Genomic DNA, 16,723 nt, shown 5'->3' with positions numbered 1-16,723 from the left:
GGCGCATTTAGAATTTAAACTCTATTAGTTCAATTTTTAAGTTTCTTTTTAGGAAAGGGTGGCTCGGTGCACTAAGACTTCCGCTATGCGCATGATCTGGGAAAGGACCTGACCACAAGGGTCTATTGTACGCAGCCTTACCTTGTATTTCTTCCTTTTACCAATAATAAAAAAAAATTAAGATCCTTCACATTGAATTTATTATATTTTTAGAATTATAAGTTCATACCTAATTTGATAGATTTTTACACATAAATTTATGTTCCGTATTAAAAATATTAGATTCAACTGAATCTGGTGTGGCAACTCTACTTCTTTCTATGTCAAAGAGAATAGCTGAGGAAGTTACAAGAAATAAAAAAATCAGCAAATCCTATGGTATCAATTAATCGTATGCTGTTAAATATATGTACACTTGCCTTTAGACAATTTTAGAATACATAATAGTGAAATTTTTTAGTAGATATAGGAGTTATCGAGGGGTAAACTACAATAAAATATGTGTACACGCAAGCATAAATCAACTTAGCGGAATGTCGTTCGCCTTTATTATTCTTCAAATATAAATTTTATATTGAACGACTTTATATTTCATCTGTATATTTATTTATTATGTTTAATAATATAATGTATATATAATAATTTTTTATATATATATTTATTATTACTTTCTTCATCTATTTTTATTTATCCACTATATTAAAAATAGATATTCAACAATACTTGTTTAATTTATGAAATCAAGAGATAATTTTAACTTAATTCTTAATTTATTTTTATCATTAATTAGTAGTTGTTTCTCTATTATAATTTTTAAAATATTATATTTATTATATTTAAAAGATGATATGATAAAATTATACTTTTAATTATAAATTTTTAAATTTTTTGTAAAGTCAATAATAAATAAATATTATTGGAGCGATGGAATAATTTACGGGACACACACTACACTAAATTAGTTAATTAAAATGACAAGGTATGCGACGTGATATGTCAGGGATTTTCCGGCGGTTCTTTTCCATTCTTTCTTGGTTTCCCGGCTACTTTATTCACCCGAATCTGTGCGCATTGCACTCTGTGAGCTCTTCCCCTTCTTAATTCTTCTTTTGCTTACCGGCACTGATCATCGCATTGTTGTTGTTGTTGTTGTTATGTTTTCCGTTTATGAAAAAAAGAAAAGAAGAAGAAACACTGAATCTTCCATTTTACAATTCTTGATCGATTTTATCATGAAAAGATACGATCATTTTCGTTCTTTCTTCCGCTACTTCTTTGAATGTTATCGTTTTCTGCTTTATTGCTTTTATGCTCTGTTCAATCTGGGATTTTCTTGCTTCTTTTTTTTCTTATTTCTGCGTGACTAATGTTTGTCTAATACATTTTTCGTGATTTTCTCATTTTCAGTCTAGTGAAATTTCTTGATTTTCTTGAAACCCAAGTTTTGATTTTGATTTCTTGAAACCTCAATTTCTTGATTTCAATTTCGTGATTTTCTCATTTTCATATATTCATTCCTTCTTTTTGTTAAGTTATAGAGCTCTAATTCGAGTCTCTTCAAACGCCAGTAAAGAGTCCAGGATAAAGTATCACCGGAATCCATTGTCCTCCGTCAACAACAATACACTCTGTGATAGAAGATTCGAGTACTCTAGAAGATTCAGTAAGGTATAGATTCTTCATAACCGCACAATTTTCCCTTTGATTTACTTATTTAATTGCACGTTTTCTTCATACTATCACGATCTTTCAATTATTCGCTCAAATTTATATCAGTACTAAGAATTTAGGGTTTCTATGTGCTTATCATACATATTAATTTGGGTATTTTCACTTTGATAACTTCTCTTTTGAGCCGAGGGTAAGGGTACATACTACTCCTCCCCCTGACCCCATTACACTGGGTATAGAAAATGAAAAGCAACAATCTTGACTGAATTTAGGGGTTAAGGGTCAACTCAAAGCTACTCAAAACTCAACCCTCCTGATGTTTGAGGCATTGTGAAAAACAAAAAGCAGACTGTTGTTGCGCCGTCTTAACCATCAGTGACTATACTGTAATCCCTTCTTCCTTCTATGGCTTCTTCTTATGACTTTGTGGTTTTTGTGCATATTCCATTATTTTTTTTGCTTTGAAACATACAGTGAAATCAGATCCTGATCAGTCTTTAGTATTCTGCTCCTCCTGTAGTACTCAGTAGGTTGTTGTCTTGTAACCTGAAAGTTTGATATGTAAGCCGTGCTTATATGTGGCAGAATGATTTTACTGATGATGATTCAAAATATTTCCATCTTCTTATTGGTTAGAATCAAAATCTTGTGTATTTTTTCAAATACATAACAGATCCTTACAGAAATTAGATTTTCCTTTCTACCTTATGTGATTGGTATTTACATTAGATAACCTTGAACCTTGAATCTGATGCTGGAGTCGGTGCTACTTTAAATATATCAAAGTGATTCTGGTGATGTAGAATGTGGCAGTCTCTCTAGCGATTGCTTAGTAAGAAATATGACATATGTAAATGCCAAGTTGTGACTGATAATTAATGTTCACCTATTGACCTACTAGTGGTCCTATTGAATACATTAAATTCTGTATTATATTTTACTGTGATTTTCACCCTCATTGTGGTGTCACAGGAAATATAGTTTCAAAGATATTTCTGGTTTACTTGAAAATGCAATATTCTCCTAGTCATCAACAAGCGCCATTTACAATCGTACTAATCTTAGCATTTGTTGCTACCAGAAAATTTCTGCTTCTATGGTATAAAATCTTGTTTCGTAAGTTTCTGCATCTGCATAGGAAACAATTATATGTTGGGAATAGGGTCTGTTACAGGTAAAACTATAGGAGAAAAAACATGTACACCTGTCGTTGTATCTAGAAAAAGAACATGTCGAAGATTCTATGCGGGGAAATTTCATTTGTTTAATGGAAAAATGAAACTTTTAATTCCAGTTGTCCTAAATTGAGTATTTCAAATAAGTAATTCTATCATTAAGATGAGTGCTGCGGTTTGACAGTGGAGTAAACTCATTTAGGTTGCAATAATGGATCGTGGAAAAAGGCCAGACCTTGCTGCACGGAATAATAAGATTTATTTGGATCTTAAGGACATCATCAAAGAGAATGCCCTTCCCTTCCTTCCTGCCAAATCAATTGTCAAATTCGGAGCTGTCTGTAGGGACTGGAGACTCCAGATTTCCATTCCATTTTTTGCCCACAGTCAATCACTTTCTTGTCGCAGTACATCAGGCTTCTTTCTCCAGATTCACGGGGGTTCTCCTTCTTTCATACCCATTGACGCAAACTCTTGTGGGGTGCCAGATCCTCTCCTTAGGTTCTTGCCTGAGCCTGTTGACATTAAATCCTCCTCTAATGGACTGCTTTGCTGCCAAGGCCGTCAAGCGGACAAGTCCTACTACATATGTAATCCCGTTACTAAGCAGTGGAAGAAACTTCCCAAATCAAATGCTAATCATGGATCAGATCCAGCAATTGTGCTCTTATTTGAACCATCGTTGCTCAACTTTGTAGCAGAGTACAAAATTATATGTGCTTTTCCATCCACAGATTTTGGTGAGGCAACTGAATTTGATATATATTCCTCCAGAGAGGATTCTTGGGAGATTGCTGGGGAGATCTGCTTTGGAGATAGAAAAGTAATGCCAAAATCAGGGGTCCATGTGAATGGCATTGTTTACTGGATGACAACTGATAGTATTCTTGCTTTTGATCTAACAAAGGAGAGGGCACAGCTCCTTCAAGGCGACTTTCGTGGCTTCTTGGGGGTTTTTAGTGGAAAGCTCTGTAAGGTTTATGTCAGTGGTAATTCAATCAAGTTAGACATTTTGGTTAATGCCCACTCAAATACAATGCCAATGAGAGACAGAATCAGAATGTGGTCACAGAAACAGACTGTTGTTCTTGACAGTAAAATAGTCGGGGGTGTAGCAACGAACTACTCAGTTTTACATGTTGACAGTGATATAATGGTGGCTCATTGTGGAGAAAGAACGTATTCATACGATTTCAAGTCCTGTGCAACAAAATTGCTGAGCAGTCAAGCTGACATTTTTTATCAATGTTTTCCGTATGTAAACAGCCTAGTCTCCCTCTAATCTGCCTTTGTTTGGAACTGCAACCAGCTTATTGGGGAAAACAAGCCTCGCCTTTTCAGATGGTTGCTTGTCCTGAGGAAGTTTATATAGTATTTTTCCATGAGTCCCCTAAAGATAGCTTCATTCTTATTTTACTAAAGACCAATACATGAAGATTTTGATGGAAAAACTAAATAGTGGTTTGTCTTTCATACATGAATATTTTGTACTCTAGAAAAGATATTCCTTGGTGGTTTAAGAAATCTTGTATCTTAACTCTATTTGTTAGTTCCTTGTTCATTAGCTTAATTATTAATTTCATAGGAAAAAATATAATCTCGTATTGATGAATTGCATGCGGATTTTTTAAACTGGAAGTGTCAAGTGAGTAAGTGACTAATGATATCTTTCCATTATTTTCGAGAAAATAGTTGATGTTTAAAAATGATTTTCCCCCCTTTAACTGTCTTATAATTGAACTCTTACTCAACTTTGAACAATAGATATTTGACGGATGTAGTACAGTGAATAGGGTTGCTCTTTCGTTAACCAAAAGTCTCAAGTTCGAGTCCTGAGTATGAAAAAATTCTTGATAGAAAGTGCTTCTCCTGAATGGGGTACCGAAAATCGGATGGAAAAAAAATAAATAACCTTAATAAAAGCATAATTTTTCATCGTTATGGTACTCGTTTTCCTCAGCTTCTATCTTATCAGAAGATCTTATTCAAACTCAGTACCTACTGCTTTAATCTCGTCTTTGCCAACTTTTGCTTTTTCTCTAATTCCACAAAATCTCCCTTTTTGTGCAAGTTTTTTTTTTTGGGGTAAGTAAGACATATTATAATAAAATTTCCATTTCAATTTGGATCGTTCCGAATGGTCCCAGTACATAGTTAAAGGCCAATGATTGGCCTGCATTGTCGATATTATATACGTTAATTTTTTCTAACAAAAGTAGTTCGTAAAGTGTATGCTTCCAATAGCATGCACTGGGGGAACGCCAGCTCCTTCCTTTGTTAGCTCATTTGCCACCTTTTAAACGTAAATATGAGTATTTTTAAGCTAAAAATATAAAAATAGATCAAAATGTCCCATAGTATTTTAAATATGTTATCTGAAAAATTATTTAAAGATTGATCAAAAAATGAAAGGAACTTTTAAAAAAATAAACAAATTAAAAAAAAGAGAAATAATGAAATAGTAACCATGAACATGGATAAACTACAGGCTTTTCGTTTTATTTTATGTATCTTGAGTATAAAGTTTTATGGAATGGGTGAGACTTTTAAATTTTATAATTTAAAATAACAATTATCAACAATATATTAGAATAGTTAAAAATCTTAAAATTTTAAAGATATAATGTGAGATGTTAAAGAAATATATAAAATTAAAAAAAGTATTTTTTTTAAAAGAAAATAAATCAACTCAAAAAGTAGGACATATAAATTGAATGTAATTAATACTCCTTACATATTAAGTAAATTATGTTTCCAAGAGTGCCGTTAATCCTTCAATTCAATGTATTTTGATAATTTTATTTATTTTTAAGAAAGACTGAATGTTATAATCCAATTTCGAAAACCAAATTACAAAACCGTTTCATAACTTGGCAAAAATTTTCATTTAAATTTACTTTTTTTAATTATTATTTTTTTTAGAAAAAATAAAAAATTTTGAAAAAAAAACTTTAAATAAACTAAAGTCGAGTAAGGATTCGAGCAATCCTTTAACAAAGATTTTACGCACCTTAAAGACCCACTAACATGCGTAAATTTAGCTAAAAGACAAATTAAATTAATTTTTTAGAAATCTTATATTGAAAATGACTATAACCATTTAAAACACCAAACGTTGAGTTCCCAAAACCTTTTCGTCGGTGCTCTCCAAAACCTCTTCGAAACCCTCTCTCCCTCCTTTTCTCCCCCTTTTTAAACGGAGATAAGTGTCCGATTTATAGCAGCAAATAGCCAATTTGAATTTCAAATTGGAGCCGCTTAAGAGGGGGAAAGGAAAATCTTTCTCCAAGATCTTGTTTGAAAAGTCTTTCAAAGATTAAGAAAAGTAGGGAAGAAAAGGATGACAAAAGGGATGGGTTACCTACTCCTAGACTGATTTGAGGGAGATGGATGAACACAAATTTCGCCGGATTTGGGGGGGATCTTCTCAGGGAAAGGGTTGGTGGTGAGGACTTCCGGTTCTTGTTGTTGACAAAAAGAGAGAAAGATGACTGAAATGTGTGTTTGTTTTTTTTTGGAAAAGGGAAAGAGAAGAGTATTGAGTTGGGGTAATTTGAAGTGGAGTGGGCTGAGTATGAGGAAAATTGAGCCTGATTAAGGTCCAGCTTTGGACGAAAAATGATCCTAAATTGGATTCAAAAATGATCTTAAAATTGACTCAAATAAATAGGTAAAGGGACCAAGTCCCTTGGGAATTTTTAGTAAAATAATTATCAAATTATCAAAACAAAAGATTAATTACTATTTAACTATAATTTAACTGAAGTAAATACTTATCTGAGTTAAACTCCCATTTTTTGAGATGATTTTTTAAATTACTATTAAAGCCAATAAATATAAATATATATATATATATATATATATATATATAATTATGTATATAAAGATATATATTTTATAGAAAAATGGCAAAATTAACTTGCAAAAAGATTTTTAAAGTATTTTTTAATTTTTTAAAATAATTATTTAAAATTATTTAAAATCGAAGAAGCTTGAAACTTAATTTAATTGTGGAGAACCAAAATTAGGTGTCAACAGTGACGATCTGAGAAGAAGGTGAAAACCGATCTGCTTAAAAAGCTTATAATTGTCATTCTAATCAATCGAAAGAAGTCCACACAAAAAAAAGGTTATTTTATAGAAACAAGACCACATATATAAGCTTTTTGAGCAGGACAGCCTTCACCTACTCTCTCAGAATATCATATTCTTCCTTAAAATGAAAAAATATCAAAATAGATTGAACTAGAGGTTTGACTACAAAAAATTCTTATTTCCTACTCTCTCTTTTATTTCCTTTCTCTCTAGTTAGGAACTATTTATAGTGAAAACAGACCTCGCATTGCACGCACAACACACACTTTTATTGTCCAAAAAACCCCATGTGTTAGGAGATCCCATTGCATTGTATTTATCATTAATGAAAAATTTAAAACTCACAAGGGACGTGCATTGGGGCCGTAACTCGTTATTTTACAATTTTAACCAACACTTTCCAAATTCAAGTTTTGACTACTTTTCCACTCTCAACCACTCCCACCTTGCACCAGACTTACGCTACTATGTTTTAATTTGGGCCGTTCAAAATCAAATCATAACCAATAATTGAATTGTAAATTTAATTTATTGACTTATTGATATTGAGTTATTGGATTAACATTTAATGAACATCTTAAAAATTTATAATCACTGATTTATTGATATGAAGGCAAATTGCTCAATTTTCTTATTAGATAAATCATCAATCCATTAAGAATTATCATATTTATATTTTTTCTAACATATAATTATATCCCCCCCCCCCTTACTTCTATTTTTTTTTCTTATTAATGTAATCTAGAGATTTGATTTGTTCTTGGGACAGATCTCATGACATATTTAATGAAAAAAGATAAAAGTTAATTAAAGCAATGATAGGTATTTTCTTGTTGTGATTTTAATTGAGGAGAAAAAAATATAACAGTAATATTTAAAATGTATGTTGGTGCTATAATTTAATTGATACATCGTTCGACAACCGTTTAATCATTTTTAATTCGATATCAACTAATAGATATCTTATTTGTTGGCTAGCGAATTATTATATTTAAAAATTGACATCCAATAAGTCAAATCGCAAAGTGTGATTATCCATTTAATTTGCCCGATAAGCAGGCCTTGTTTCAATCATCTCTACATTCTCATGTGGATCCCACACCCCTCGAATTCACCTCAATAACAAATTTTCTATAACATAAACGTAGCCCAAATTAAATTTATAAACTTGCGAAATTCTACATAGGCTTTCTTTATCACTTTATTACAGTTGTATTAAATCCGAATAAATATTCAAAATTGTAAAGTTGTAGATCAAGCACTGAGCTGGACTTGGCTAGTCTATGAGCCAAATAAAAATATTTAATTCAAAGTTATACAAAAAAAAAAGGTAGATTTACATTGCAAAGTCTAAAGATGAGTCAAATTCAAATCTGCATAATCCATCATATATATTTACATTGCAAAGTCTAAAGAAAAAAGTTTTAAAAATTAACATAAAATTATATTTCTGAAATATGTAAATAACAATTCTAAGTCCTAGTCCTAAAAGAAGCTCTCTTTCGGATACCAAGCTTGTATAAAGACCAACAAATTAATAATAAAAAATATATTATATAATTATAATCATACTGAAATCAACAAGCCAACTCGGAAATTCTTTACATAATGAATATTACTAATTATTAAAAACATTGAACAGTTAGATTAAGACAATTTAATTGTGATTTGAAAATTAACTAGCAATACTACATATATTTATCTGGTATATACTTATGTTAGCATTTTTAGAATAGAATTTTGATTAATAAAGTTCTGAAATTTTATTTTTTAAAAAATAGAAAATATACGGATTGGCACGGCCCACGGCCCACGTAGAGTTGGGCTGAGTTTAACCATATTAAGGCTCATTCAAATGATGGGCTGGACCAACTCCCTTGTTAAATTTTAAAGAAAAAATTATCAGGGAGAACACTAGTTGTGCAAGAAAATAATTTCTGATCTGTTTTATTTTAGAAAATAATATTTCACAACATATTTTTTGTCATACCAAGCACATTATTTCAGCTCCACTAATAAGTGAAGTTTCTAAAAAAAAATCCCCTTAAATTTGATGGTCTTTAATTTTTGCCTTTGATGCTCACTATAAAAATTTGTGGGTCAGAATATACTTATTTATGATTTAATTTTATTTGGCATACGTTTAAAGAATGTTTGTCTCGCTTGACATAAATTTTATAGGAATTAAGTTATATAATATAAGTTGTGTAGTATTTAACTCTCTCAGTATAACTTTAAAGAACTTTTAATTTGTCTCTCTTAACATAAGTTCTGTAAAATTATGTTACGTCTCTTACGACATAACTTGCGGGTTTCTAAAATTAATTTTTGTTCTTGCTCGACATAAGTTTTGTAAGAACTAAATTATATCTTTTATAGCATAATTTTTATGCTTTGAACTGAATTTTATTTCGATCAGCATAAGTTATATTATATAATGATACAAAAATATAAATTTATGTTAAACGAAAATTGTTTGTTATTTTGGTGTCAATGTTATTTTTAAAAATTGTAAAGAGAAAAAATTAAAATCATATATTTAAGGGGACAAAATTAAATATCAACCAAAAATATGAATGTTTCAATTACTTTTACTTAATATTTTGAAACAATATACTACTCTATCTACTTGTATACAAGAACAAGTACTAAGATGATTTGGAGTTCTCAAGGTCGAATTTATTATTGAACTTTGTGAATGATTTAAATTTGTATTTTACCAATTGTAATTAGTCCGTAGAGACAAATTAGAATTATTTTTATAACGACGGAGATAAGAACGAGACATTCTTATAATAGAGAACAAAAATTCTAAGATAATTTTTTTATCCTTTTATCGTAAATTCATGTGCAAATTCTGAATTCAAATCTTGCGCTAAAACTAATGCAAGCAGATAAAAAACGTAATCAAAATTGAGAGACCTGAGGGCTTGAAAATCTCCTACTACTTTAGCTAAGAATGCTTATTTATTTACTCCCTCTTGCCAATCTATTGACATTTTCTTTTTTAAGTTAATCCCCACAAAAAAAAAATGATAAATATTTGATAACATTATCAATATTCTACTCCCCTACTTATTTGGAAAAAAGTTTACAATGTACTATTTCCATGATAAAATTGATCAACAATTGTAAAATGGAAAATTAGTGTTTTTTTTTCATAAACGGAAAATTCAATTAGTCAAGTAGAATGGTGTTGTTAAGGCTATCAATAATTCGAAGATAAAATTAATGATTTGCGTCAAGTTCAAAAGTGTTTTCAATACTTTTCTCATAATTAATCAACCGTTAAATTAAACTTTTCAATAATTTTGACCGACTGATCATAATCATACTCGTAATAGTGAAAGAGGGACTAATCCGTCATGTGTTTCATGATTAATGGGACTAAGTAATTACTCATCAATAAGCACAAAATCATATATACTGAAGTTTTAGCAATTAGTTAAATTCGCTCGGATCTGGTCATAATTAATAACAAAGATAAATTTAAAACTAAGTGATAAATTATAAATTTTGCAAAGTGGTCATTCGATCCTTTGCTTTATCAAAACTTCTACATCTATAGAAGTTCTAATAATAGTGAATTGTAAGATCACTGTTAAAGCAATTAAGAATATTTTTCAAGGCATCTAAAATATTTGGCAAATAATTTTTAATTTTTAATTTTCCTATTGATTATATTGATTACTAACCCCCAATTGGCATTATTTATGGGCTACAAAATACACCAATTCAAATTAGCTTTGCCGGAAAATTTAGCCTTGGAAGATGTTTATATTAGTATGATTGTGTGTTAATTAATCTCTGATTATGAAGTTATTTCCACCTTATGAATAAAAAACCCAGTTTGTTGATCCTTCATATAAAAAATTACTGAAAATATTTTTCACGTACATAAAAATTATTACTATATTAAAAAAATAAAGACACTTAAAATGTTGATTGAGTTTTTATCATTTACTAAAAGGATCTACAATAAAACAAAATTGTTATTACTATTTTCTTCAAATAATTTTCACTTAATTATTATCCTAATATTCAGGACTTTGAAAATTAATTAAAATTAAAACTATTAAATTTGTAAGACGTAAGAACTATTAATTTTTTTCTGTTTTAGTATCGTATTTTGTAGTAATCACATGTGTGATGGTTGATAACTTCGTTTACTCTTTATTGATTATTAAGATTGTATTGTAGCAATGCTTGAAAGTGGGAAGGTATATATATTTTGATTTAAGGATTGAATTGTATAGAATGTTAGTTCATCGTATACTGTTAAACATATGTATACTTGCCTTAAGACAATTTTAGAATACATAGTAATGAAGAATTTTAGTAGAGATAAGAGTTACCAGAGGTAAAGGTAAAGAAGAGAAAACAAGCAAGTATAATGCAACACACGCAAAACACGTATATTAAATTAATTAACTAAAATAACCAAGTAAATCTGTGACATGTCAAATATATTTGCACTGAATTTTTTTCTATAAGAGTAATGTTATTTGGCACGAACTGACATGATATTGCCAAAAGACATCTATGCCCTTTTGGCTCCAAAATCATTCAACATTTCCCTCCAAAATTAAAATCACCTTTGACTTTTTTTATTTTTTTTCCTTCCAATAACTTTATTTCTTTTATCCATACTAGCTTTCATTTTGATTTTAGCTTTTTTATTTTTTTCGGTCATCTCTAAATTCAAATCGCAAAATTATATTAAATTTGATTTTTGATTTTTCTTCTATCATTTCTAAATTCAAGTCATATAGTTGTATTAAAATGAACCCTAATAACCAATTAAGCTAAAATTATTTTTTACATAGTTCGAATCCACTTTACGTTTTTATTTCCTATTTTCCAAACCTATATATCCTTTTTAATTCAATGTTACGTTAATTATTTATTTAATATAATTATATGACAACTCTTAAAACTCGTTAAATTTGAAATTCAGTGTAGGTTTTTGATTTGAAAAGAAATTTTAATAAAAATAAATTGATTTTTAACATAGTTCACATTCAGTGTGGGTTTTTATTTTCTATTTTTGCAAGCCCGTTGATATTTGAGTTAATTCAACGTTACATTAATTGTTTATTTAATGTAATTGTTGACACCCAATTTTGATCCTCCACAACTCAAATTAGCTATCGAGTTTCTTTGAATTTTGAACATTTTTGAAATAATTAGCTTTTATAAAAACAAAGATATTTTCATGTTATTCTTAACTATTTTTATCTTTTTATAAATTTTAGTATAATATACATATTTCTATATAACTATATCTTTAACTATTATTTATGTGGTTATTTGAAAAATTATTTCAAAAAAAAATTATTTTTAACTAAATACAATGTTAGTTAGGTTAGTTTAATTATAGTTTTTATTTTTAAATTTTTTAGTTTTTTCTAAAATAAAATAAAATAAATAAATATCTCCCATATCGAAAATTCTTGTATTTATTAGGTTCGTGAGAGGTATTAAATTAGACGTTTTTCATTTAAAAAAAATATTTCTTCTTCCTTACCTCTTTGCCATTACTTCCTCCCCCACTTCATCATACACCGTTCTTCTTCCTCTTTTTTCTCAGTACACTTCACTTCCTTACCTTCGTCATTTTTTATTTTTTTTTGGCCCCATTGTCATTTATATCAGTATTGTCAGCAACGTCATAATTGTTCTTGTTTTGACCACCACCATTTGATAGTCCTCTGCCTTTCTTGCCACTCTTTTGAGTAGATCTCCGTCTTGACTTTGATTTCTTCATTAAATTGATGTATATTTCTGTTAATTTTGTGGGATAATTTTTATGTTATTTTTTGCTTTGCTCAATTTTTTTTATAGTATTTTGATTGTTATGAACATATTGTTTTGACTTTAAATTGATCTTTATTTGTGGAAGGATTTTCATGCATATATTTGATTAAATTGGGGGAAGAAGATAGTGGGGTTGCCGGATAGCAGGGGAAATGAGGGGGTGGGGAGTTACAATTTTTTTTAAATTTCTTTTACTTAGAAATAATTTCCTTTTTCTTTTATTCTATAATATATTTTTAATATTTTTTTAAATTCAAAAACACGTGTCATTATTTAATTTGTCAAATTATCATATCACCGCGAGTGTATTTCGCACGTCTTACCCTTTTAGCTTATTGTCACAATAATATTCAAATTTGAGAGGGTAAGGGTGTTCAATAGGTACAAGATCGAGTTGAGGTATCTAAGTGAATAATGCGGACAAGTTTAAGAGGCTACAGATGACTTAAGCATAAAAAAATACTAGATAGTTTGAATGAAAATTACGGTTACTATAGATAGATGTACAGTTCGATTACGAATATAAAATATAGTTACTTTAAAGTTTTAAAATTTTTTAAATCATAATCAATCAATGAAAATTTGCACAAAATGAAGTAATTTAAGTTTGTACATTATCAATGGAATAGACTCTTCTTATTAAAAAATAAATAAGTACCAGAATAAATTTTACAAAAAATAATATATTTTGTATTGACTAGTTTTTTATTTTTTCTACATGTGTTAACTAGTTCAAAAACTAAAAAAAATTAAAAAATACTAGAATAAAAATTTCACATTAATGCAATAAACTCTTCTTATTTTTTTTTAATAAATAAGTACTTAGAATAAAAACTTACAAAAAAATATTATATTTTGTATTAACTGTTTTTTTTTCCGCGTGTATTAACTAGTTCAAAATTCAAAATCTATAAAAAAGACACCACCTGCTCACTTTATAACTCACCACCATCATATTACGGAAGCCATACGCTACCGGATTGCTGATCTTAACTGTTCCGGTGACGATGTCCGATCAAAGCCCTAAATCAATTTTCCCGGTGATCATCTTCTCAAGTAATGCTGCTGTTCTTCCCATTATCTTGCTGATTCTTGGCATATTTTAAGGAATTCAAGAAATCTTGGAATTCTTGCATGCATTCTTTTTAAGAAAAAATCAACAACATTAAGCGATTGGTATTCTTAAAAGCATGTGTTAAGGATGTTCAAGAATTATGTTGTCCGATCAAAACCCTAAACCCTAAATCAATTTTCCCGCCGTTCTATCTGCTCTCTACTGATCTTCCCATTATCTTGGTATTCTTCCGTCCATTAAAAAAGAAGGAAGGAAAATTCATGGCGTTTTGAAGTTACATGTTTACTGTCATGGAACATATCAAGAAAATTCAAGAAGTCTTCTAAAAAAAAATCATGTTGTATGTTAAGGATGTTCAAGAATTTGTTTTTTACTTTTTTAGGGAGATGGGGAGCATTAAGCGAATGTCTGAGGCTATTTGGAGTTCAATTCAGTCAGGGGTTATCTTGTAAGATTTCGCACAGTTTCGATGCTGGTGTCCCCAAGGTGTAATTTACCCTTTCAAAGTTTCAATATTCTTTATCGCACACTCAATTGGACAGACTTTCGTAAACACCCTCACTGGTTAGTTTCTTTTACATGGTCTGGACTTTTTGATTTTTATTGTTTCTTAAAAGTTAAAATTGTGCCATGTACGAGAATGAGGAATTATATTTTTGTTTCTGATTTTGTTATGTTTTGTGGATCAATCATCTCATCATCTGTTAATTTGAATCTATTTGCTTCTTCATTCATCTGGTAACCAATCATATCGTGTTGAATTTGCTTCGAAGCCCTTCTCTCTTCTATGAGTGTTCTTAGTAGGTTCACAATAATTCTCCTTGCCTGAAAGACATTTATCTTAATTATTTAGATACGCTCTGAAAGCATATAACATGTTAAATCATACTGATAGCATCACGAAATTGTACTGTAATCCGCAATGATAGTTGGTGTTGGGAAGGTTGATAGGTGGTGAAAGTGTGCCTAGTACTAACTTGAAGAATTTAGGCATGAATTCTTGAGCTAAAGAGCTAGATTCAATCCCAGGAATTTGCTTCAATGATGATAGAAATGCCATCTATGGGAAAACTCAGATTAGAACAGAGTCCAAACAGAGACTTTTTCTGTCAAATAAATTTGATAAGACTTACGGACTGACCCTATTGGTTTTTTCTTGAATGTCAATGACTCCCAATTGGTCAAGTGGGATCTCATGAACTCATCAATTTTGGGCAAATGTTGGTCTCTGATCATTTGTAGGGCTAATTAGAGATAAATGTGTCTTTTTACATTGTAGGGCTAATTATAGATAAAAGTTGGTCTCTGATCATTGTAGGGCAAAAGTTGGTCTCTGATCTCATGAACTCATCAATTTTGGGCAAAAGTTGATTGCATGCATTACTCAACTAATAGGCTGTTTGAGCATTTGTGTTCGTTGGTATCTTTTTGCAGATGTTTTTTTTATTTCTTATTTTGTGGTTTTACTTGTTATTCTTGAATGGCTACACTTTTACCTTTGTTGTTACTTTTGCCAGTAGGTGTAGTAGAATCAGGTGTTGAACCATTCTTCACAGCAGGTGCTGAACTATCCTCCGTCGCCTTGTATAATAGTACTGGTCTCTTTTGGGGTTTAGTGGTTCTTTTCTCATCAGTGATTTCATAGTAATAGGAGTTATTGACAAGCTGAATATGTAATTTGCCTTTTAGATCGGTGACCTTTATCCAAATACATTCTGCACGCTCATCATCGTTCACGGTTACCTTGTCAATACAGATGATTTCAAGAATTAATAACTTGTGCTTAGCTACATATTCCCCCCATCCTTTTCCTCCAAGGTATTATCCCTCCTCACAAACGGCAGTAACCGGTGAGGCTCTTCAATGAATTCTTATGTTCCTTTGTTTGCTACTTCTGATGATGAGGGCACATGCTTTATATGAAAATTGATGCTGTTTTTTCTCCTCTTAGTATGATGCTCCTAGTTTGAACTTTAATCTAGTTTCCACTTTCTGCCAGGTATCTGTTGCTATCGGCATTGGGACCTTCTATATTAAGGTGGATGACAATGGTAAGTATTAGTTTCTTTTCTCATGGATCTAATGCATATTGATGTGCAGAAAGTTATGCTCAATTTTATTATTTTACTTCATCACCTGAAGTTGTACCTTCTTTTGAAGGATCTGGTGTCTCACAAGATGGACTGGTGCTGATGGGAAAAAGATATGGTAATCTTTTTGCAAAATGTTGGACTGACATCATCTTTTTTATTGTATTGATGCTGCTGTCCATAATTTGTTTTGCCGACAACTATGATGTTCATAACTTGGAATGGGATTGCATGCATTACTCAACTGATAGGCTGTTTGACTGTTTGTGTTCATTAGTATCTTTTTACAGATGTTCTTTTATTTATTATTTTGCAGTTTTACTTGTAATTGAGAAAAGTGGTTTGGCTGTTCACAACACAAAATATTGATGCTGACAATTTTTTTTTTGCTTTTATTATAAGAACATCGCATTTCTGGTGCTTCATTTGCAATAAAATACTTTCTTTACCTGTATCGCGTCCCCCATAAAAAGGGAGGATATATATATATATATATATATATATATGGAGCCAGAGAGAGTGAGAGAGAGAGATGAAATATATTTTTTGTTGATCACTATTGCATGTAGAAATGTTTTGATTATTTGTTCTAGCTGAAGTTGAGTTGGAACATACTTATTGGTGCTTAGGTACTTTTAGCCCAGCTTATGGAGACAGTATATGTGCCTGTTTCTTTCATATTCTGTTGTGCTTCCTTTTTGTCTGGAACTATGGTTTGGTATGCTTGCTTTACACCAGCTATATCAAAATAGAACCATTCAGATTATATGTACGCTTTCCCAGCAAGCTTGGGCTTTGGA

General features: G+C 30.3%; 1 protein-coding gene across 4 annotated transcripts; it reads left to right on the top strand.

The window, feature by feature from the left end:
- The first annotated feature begins 950 nt into the window (after nt 1-950).
- Nucleotides 951-4,377, top strand: LOC129875241 (F-box protein At5g49610-like). 4 transcript variants are annotated; one of them, XM_055950694.1, is made up of 3 exons: nt 951-1,080; nt 1,569-1,668; nt 3,049-4,377. In XM_055950694.1, the coding sequence occupies exon 3, from the start codon at nt 3,058-3,060 to the stop codon at nt 4,126-4,128; it is 1,071 nt and encodes a 356-aa protein (XP_055806669.1). In that variant the 5' UTR covers nt 951-1,080; nt 1,569-1,668; nt 3,049-3,057; the 3' UTR covers nt 4,129-4,377. The 4 variants fall into 4 exon arrangements, with proteins under 4 accessions (XP_055806669.1, XP_055806667.1, XP_055806668.1 ...); XM_055950692.1 differs by having other exon boundaries at nt 1,539-1,668; XM_055950693.1 differs by having other exon boundaries at nt 1,533-1,668.
- Nucleotides 4,378-16,723: the final 12,346 nt, after the last annotated feature.

Source organism: Solanum dulcamara, chromosome 11 (genome assembly GCF_947179165.1).
Source record: "Solanum dulcamara chromosome 11, daSolDulc1.2, whole genome shotgun sequence".
In the NCBI taxonomy this organism is placed as follows: domain Eukaryota; kingdom Viridiplantae; phylum Streptophyta; class Magnoliopsida; order Solanales; family Solanaceae; genus Solanum; species Solanum dulcamara.
This window is presented reverse-complemented; position numbering and strand designations above follow the sequence as displayed.

Coding starts and splice junctions, on each gene's coding strand:
- LOC129875241 (XM_055950694.1), top strand. CDS start 3,058: ATGGATCGTGGAAAAAGGCCAGACCTTGCTGCACGGAATAATAAGATT.